Here is a 7,929-nt window from a genome sequence, read left to right as displayed (position 1 = left end):
AAGCAGTGGTATCAACGCAGAGTACTAATCGCTCGTATCAAATTTGTCAAGGTTGCGCTTTATATTCTCGTACACATCTTCGCATTCGATGTGGTATATTAGGCTGTCTGTGTCGGTGTACATTACCCGGCATCTGTCACGATACAGCGGTGACATGTACTCATGATGAAATTCATATAAACATGTTTTGGAGATGTCGAGTATGCACATGCCAACATAGATTGGTTTATAAAATTTTACCTCGAGTTTGCGTAATTCGACAGCGATTAGATTTTCCGAAAAGATACTTCTACTGTGAAAATTTGGTTTTGCAATCATTGCCTCTGCACCGTATCTTCCTTCCCAATGTGTGATAAGTTTTACATCAACCCGATTACGCACATTTTCCATCGTTTTGCCGAATACTGCATTATTCATCAATTTATATAAATTTTTTTCAAAATCATTTTTTGCTTGCATTCTAAATTGTGCATTAAGTTCGATATAATTTCGAAGCCATGGAGATTGCGCGAATTGTAATATGCGATGTATTTTTGCAACGCGAAGGCCGTGACGCGTACATTGCTGCAGGTTGCGGTAGTGTATCACATATCGCTTCTTGTCGTATAGCGTTGCGAGAAGCTTATCTTCCCGCTTGCCTGGCGGCTTGTCGCGTGTCGGGCAAAACGGTAGGTCAGTGTGCGTGTCGTGAAGATGTCGCGGATATTCTAAATCTACCTCGAGGATGTAGCCTGTGGGTGAATCGAGCGCGATAGATGATGTGTCGAAATTAGATACATCGTCGATCCATTGAAAATCAGCATAAGGCAATGGTTGACACATTGCCCATCCATACAAAGTATTTACATCGAAATACATTAGATATGAAGATGGTTTCAATGGATTGTACGACTGCATGTACTTGTTATTAGCTCGTGCATATCTGTTTGAACATTGACTCAATCCACCGCGTATACCGCGTTCGATAAACATTACCATGTCAACGTCTGTAAGTAATTCGAATGTAATTTTTGTATGCTTTAACATGGCGTCCCACGTATACCCGGGGAGAGTATAGTAATACGCGGGGTCGAGCCCATAACTCTCGATACATTTATCCCGCAAATTTTCAAAAATGTCGGCTAATAACAAGACGTCAGTTTTTAAATACAGATCGCTATATTCGCCCAGCGTTCGAATGGAGAACCGCTCCCATACGTTTTCAGCGTGCGCGTAATCGTTCTCGGATACAGTGTCGCCGGTCAAGGAACTATAAAACGATTCGCGCGGTGGTAGACACGTATCATGCAACCTTTCAAAACAGTCAATGTATTCGTATGGAAAGACACCTTTCCGTGTTAATAAATTGAAATTTTCGGTAGATAAATTTTTAAATTCTGAATGTAAAATTTTGAGTTTATCTTTATCCAAAAAAGATGCCAATTTATCGAGACTTGTCGTGAGAAATTTATATGAATCGATAAATCGTAATTTTATGCAAGCTTTCCTATCTTTGTCATCGTTGGTACTATTGACAATTTTTGTAAATGATATATATTTTTCTTTAGTTATTGGAAGTAATTCGATTCCCCCTTCGAACGCTGTAGCTATTTCCTTAATTATGAAATGTGAGTCATAACCGAATAAATTGTGAAATACTATTGGAATACAAAAAGAGTTTTTATAATTTAGATTACAATTTGAGTGCGCGGGACCTCTGTACCGCCCGGTCAGATGGCAATGATCGCGTACGCGTGTATCGTCATCTTGCATGAATGGTTTCTCACATATATGACAATGCGTCGCGCTATGAAATTTTTCCCACTCGTCAGATGTTAAATTTACCATGGGGACGTTAATTGCTAAAATATTCTTTACGCGTATCGCTAAATTTTTAAGTTGTTTGGAAAACCACGAAACGCAATCTACACTACGACGAGAATAATATTCGGATAACGAAACGTCATATGAGCAATGTACATAATATGCTATACTAAATACTTGGTGATGTTGGTATAAATTCTTTTCTTCTTCCTTCTTATTCGTCTTTGTCAGCACACATTCGAGGTCTGCGTATACGACAAAAGGAAGTCGTTCTTTGCGATTAAAGTTGTTGAACGCGAGCCACTTGTCCTTATCGCTCGGTAACCGGATAGCGCAGTCATTCATCTCTCTGCAGTCTACCATATGTGTCTGCAACTTGTCCTCAGACCCGAAATAATGCAAGCATCTGTAAAAGATAATAGCATTTATAAACACTTTATAATTATTTTATGATTATTTAATATATAATTTGCAATAAATATACGTACCGATCACAGATATATTTTCTACATTTGTCTTTGCTCAATTGCGAGCTGACAAGCCGGGATAGATTTTTTATCCAGGCGAAATGTCCAACGCTGTTGCTGTCTTGCATGTACAACAAGTTGATGTGTCTGTCTTTCTTTTCCTCCGAGAGATGTATCGGGACAATGTTCTTTTCTTCGATACTGTACACATTTATCGAAATGTCATTATGATGTTCAAATTTTTTAATTTGATTAATAGTCACTGGAAACTCAATGTCCTGGAGATTCAGCACTGTTGTGTAATGTGGATACGAAGATTTGTGATCCGCGTGTCTTTCAGCGGGATACAGTGCAGCGACCACAGCCCACGCGAAACATGCTGTGTCTTTTGATTTCACGTTAATCACTGCTCTCTTCATCATAATCTCCCGCGGCAATTTAATATGGCATCCCGCGCGCATTGGATTATACTTGTTTATATTTACAATTAAATTGATTATTCGCGACAATGCCCAACCACTATCGCGTTCCTGAAATTCTTCTAGTGATGCTAGCGTGGGCTCGATAATGCGGCGCTCGTACCATTCACGCAAATCGGAGGTGCGAAAGATTTCACAGTTTTTCGTATTGATAGTTTTATTGGCGCGTTTATCACCCGACACAAACTCACCATTAAACATAATGTTCACTTTCACACTAGTGTGTTTTTGCAACACTTTTTGCACGTGTCCGATCACAATGTCTTTGGCCTCCTCTAGAAATTGACGAGGTTCGATGTGATTGCTGTTTATCACCGCACCAGTCAAGATGCGGCTCTCGAACGCCGTATCAATCTCTCGCCATATGAGTCCGACGTCTCGCGAACTGCTTCCAGCACCTGCGTGTATAAAACGTCTGCGTACCGAATTCTTCAACCCTTCGAGACGCGCGATTTGGGAGACAAGCGATTGTCGAACTCCGATCGGTAATCGTGGACGTTTTATTCGACTTTGTTCTTCCAGTGATTCGATGTATTCGTCACATTGCTGCTCCCACACAATATATTCTTCAACCGAATTCACCCTTGTGGCTTGCTCCAACAAGCTTGCTTCCAATTGTGCCATATTTCTTTACTCGAGATGCACTTCTTGAACCTCTGACAAAGATACTGACATAGTATGCCTCTTTACCATCCTTTTAATTTGATCACTGACACTTGAAAAACTCGAGTATGTTGCGATTTTGTCACGTGCGGCTCATCGGCCTTGAAATTGATACATTTTGCGTCTAATATTTCATTAAGGATGGTGTCATAGCGACCATGCAGCTGTTTAAAAATTGCAATTTTGCACATTTTGCTAATAAACTAATTGTGAACACCTGGGGGATGACAGCAGCCTGTGCATTGGCGCTCGTGATACATTTAGCACATTTCGCAAGATTCATCTCAAGGTGATAGCAGCCGTGCATCGGCGCTTGAAAATTTTGAATATGTTGCATTTTTGCACATTTTGACCTTGACAATAATTCTAACATTTCATTTGAGGATGATGTCATAGCAGCCGCGCATCGACGCTTGAAAATTTTGAACATGTTGCATTTTGCACATTTTGACCTTGACAATAATTCTAACATTTCATTTGAGGATGATGTCATAGCGGCCAAACATTGGCGCTTGTGTTACATTTTTGCAAATCGGTTAATTGTGATTTTGTCACATACGGATTACGCAATTGTATCAACGCTTGAAATTGATTTGCGGTTCGTATACTTGGAAGAAGATACGCCCTGACTGCTACGTCATACAAGTATTTGGAAATAGGAATCAGCGTTGGAGTTATATCTTATGTGGAATTGGCTATTGGCTATAATCGATGCAATCAAATAATATTGCCTATTGAAACATGGAAATCGCTAATGTAGAAACGAGCTGATATTGAGCGGCTAACTGAAACTCCGCTATGGATTTGTGATTTGACACTTGAATTGGTTGACATGTCTACTTCAAAAATTATAAAGATTACATCATCTAATAATACTTTATACATGAAACCATCAACTTTATTATGTTTATTTAATTTTAAAAAATGTATAGATCATATGTATTCCTGGTTGTGTGAAAATCTGCATATTGTTACTGAAAAGTTTAAACAATTTGTAAATATTTAAAAAAATGTATAGATCATATGTATTCCTGGTTGTGTGAAAATCTGCATATTGTTACTGAAAAGTTTAAACAATTTGTAAATATTTTACAACTTGATAATATCTGCGATGTGAGCAATGCCGCAAAAATGATACGTGAAAGCCCTATGTTTGACAGCGATTCACTTATTGATTGTGAATTATTAGCTTGTGCTGTAAAAGATATTCTTCATAATGCTTGTAACAAATAAAAATTATTTTACTGTTAAACTGTATGTAATTATTTCTTTCCCAATAAGATATAGCTGACAAAATTATTTCTTCGCTCTCTGGTGATGTAAAAAGTGATGAGCTAGCCGAGACATGATACTCCAGTTAGAACAAGAGAGATGTAGAATTAAAATCATGAGGGGAGCAACATTATAATATGTGTACCGTCATAAAGTTTTTAACATTTGACGAGTTAAAGTGTCCTGGACGAAGTGCAAGTGAGAAGAAACAAATGAATATAGAAGATAGTGATGAAGATGTGGTTATTGATGAAGACAATGATGAAGACATTGAAATAAATGTTGAAGAAGCGGACAATGAAGAGGAAGACATGGATATCGAAGAAGTGAACAATGAAGAATCATCCGATGATGACATAGGAATTTTAAAAGATTCTGATTATGATAGTGATTGCAGTGAGTGTGTTGATAAACGCGTGAAACGTTTAAAACCGACAGACATTAGAAACATTGATGAGCTACTGAAAATGTGTTGCATTTCTTTTTACTATAGAGTTTATAATGATAAATTTTGCACAGCGTGTTTCCTGCGAGTTAATGACTTGTACACGCATGCTTGTGCTGTGCGTGAACATGAAACTGAAAAATACGTTTATCTTTTGGGAGATAGATGTTGTGAGTGCAGAGGTTCAATATCCCAAATACTATCGTGCAATCTGTGTCCTATTTGCACAAAATAAACTTGCATAAACTATTATAGTGAGTATATATATTAGTGATTAATTAAAAACATTCCATGTGTATCGAAAAATGGCGAACAATATGGGGGAAATCGAAGCATTAAAACGGCATCTGTGGAGTCATTTCCTTTGGGTGGATTCGAAAAGAGAATGCGCTGTGTGGGAGGATCAATGTGACACGTGTATCGAGTTGTTGATGGAAGAGCAAAAACAAATTGATTGTGAACATTTGGAAGATTATTATTATGCATTGCTTCGCGCTCGAATTGCACGCCTCGAGGGTTTAAAGTACTCATTACGCAGACTTTTCGAACCTGGTGTCAGTGTTCCAGCGATATCGGGAAATAATCCAGTGAGTTCGATCGTGCAAGCGATACAAAGTCGAGAGATCGGTTTAAAAAAATCTTATACAGAACACCTATACTCGCACTGGGGACTTCATAATTTCTATGCAGCAGAATTCAACCTACCATCAACACCATCACCATCATCACCACCATCACCACCATCACCACCATCACCACCATCGCCACTATCACCATCATCACCATCATCACTGTTCGATGAACTTTTCGGATTCGTTCCCGAAGATTTTAATGATTGGTAATATTGTAAGTATATTTAATCTATTTTTGTAATATATATTAAAATTAATAATAAATTTTTACTTTTGTTTCAGTAGACTGGTAGATAGAGACCATCGTATAATGGTTACCGTAAGAAGATGGAACCGCCGCCCTCCCTAACATATATATTTTAATCTTAATCTTATATTTTATTATTAATATATCTCTTTATATCTTTTTATATTATATTCTTATATTCATTATATTCCTATATTCTGTATTATATATTCATATATTATATTTTTCTTTGTTGTTTTTCTTATATTTTATATATTTTCATTTTTATATTTTGAATTCACAAACACACACATGTGTATACACATACCTATTTTATAAATAAACATTATTTTAAATATTAATTAAAAATATTAAATAAATGTATTTATTTTAGAATAAGTCCTCTCTCCTTTCCTCCTATTAAAATCTTATTATTTTAAAAAAATATTAAAAGAAAAAAAAATATTAAAAGAAAAAAAAATATTAATTAAAAATAAAGTCTCTCTTGCGTATGCCTCTCGCGCTCTCCTTCGCTGCATCAGCTCTCGCGCTCTCCATCGTCGCATCATCTCGCAACATCTCTCTCGCTCTTGCATATACGCCTCGCTTGCGTCATCTCTCTCGCGTGCTCTCCCTCGCGCTCTCCTTCGCGAACGCCTCGCGTCATCTTGTCGCTGCGCTACCTCGCACTATCTCGCGACCGCTATCTCTCTCGCTCTCGCGCTCTCCATCGTCGCATCATCTCGCAACATCTCTCTCGCTCTTGCATATACGCCTCGCTTGCGTCATCTCTCTCGCGTGCGCCTCGCGCTCTCCTTCGCGAACGCCTCGCGTCATCTTGTCGCTGCGCTACCTCGCACTATCTCGCGACCGCTATCTCTCTCGCTCTTGCATATACGCCTCGCTGCATCATCTTGCGACCGCTATCTCTTTTTCGCGAACGTCTCTCTCGCGCCATCTCTCTCTCTCGCGTTCGTCTCGCGCTCTCCTTCGCGTTCCTCTCTCCCCGCGGACCCCTCGCGGACCCGGCTCCAAAATCGCGGACGCTCCCCCTCCCCGCGGACCCCTCGCGGTACATCGCGGACGCTTCCCCCTCCCCGCGGCCTCCTCGCGGACCCTAACCTCGCGGACGCCTCCCCCTCCCCGCGGACCCCTCGTGGACGCTTCCCCCTCCCCGCGGACCCCTCGCGGACGCTTCCCCCTCCCCGCGTGACGTCATTCCCCCGCGCCCGCGGAACGGGGTGAATGACCTAAACTGGATTAGAACCCGCCTAGTATATCTACTCCCCGGCTATCAGTTTTGTGGTCCGGGCACGCGGCTACAAAAGCGATTAGCCAGAGGCGATCGAGGTATCAACACATTGGACACGGCGTGCCGTGAACACGATATTGCGTACTCTCGGAGCAACGATCTCACCGAGAGACACATGGCGGATAAGGTACTCGCCGACAAAGCGCGAACTCGCATCATTGTGAGAGATTCGACTCTCGGTGAAAGAGCCGCCGCCACAGCTATCTGGGCAGCGATGAAATCCAAGACGAAGCTCGGTATGGGCCCGAAGACGACGAAGACGAAGACGAAGAAAAAGACGGCGAAGAAACGGATACTTCCGGTAGCGAAACGCGGTGGCGTATTGCCAATTCTACCAATGTTGGGGCGCGCTTGAATCCATGATTGGTGGAGCGGCTGGCGTAGCAAAGATGGTGAACGACGGAAAAGCCTCGGAACGTTAGTTGCAAGAGATGTTACGTCACAATCGCGCCATGGAAGGTCACGGACTATATCTCGCTCTGTACAAACGTGGACGAGGAGTTTCAAGGAGGAAAAAAAAACGTCAGAGAGACGCTAAAAATGCCAAAGGGCGAAACTACTAATATACAATTGCTGCAACTGGCAAAACGTATGCGCATTCCATACTTTAGAGGTGTTTTCATGCATGAT

General features: G+C 40.6%; 1 protein-coding gene across 1 annotated transcript; it reads right to left on the bottom strand.

Moving 5' to 3' along the window:
• Positions 1-1,598: 1,598 nt before the first annotated feature.
• On the bottom strand, positions 1,599-3,373 carry LOC145943421 (uncharacterized). The gene is made up of 3 exons (XM_083050926.1): positions 2,292-3,373; positions 1,981-2,209; positions 1,599-1,637 (listed from the first exon to the last, which is right to left on the bottom strand). Exons 1-3 carry the CDS (start codon positions 3,371-3,373, stop codon positions 1,599-1,601), a joined length of 1,350 nt encoding a protein of 449 aa, XP_082907052.1.
• Between the last annotated feature and the right edge of the window lie 4,556 nt (positions 3,374-7,929).

This window comes from Prenolepis imparis, unplaced genomic scaffold (genome assembly GCF_030444845.1).
Source record: "Prenolepis imparis isolate NDT839.2.m4 unplaced genomic scaffold, iyPreImpa1.0 SCAF_12, whole genome shotgun sequence".
NCBI lineage: Eukaryota > Metazoa > Arthropoda > Insecta > Hymenoptera > Formicidae > Prenolepis > Prenolepis imparis.
This window is presented reverse-complemented; position numbering and strand designations above follow the sequence as displayed.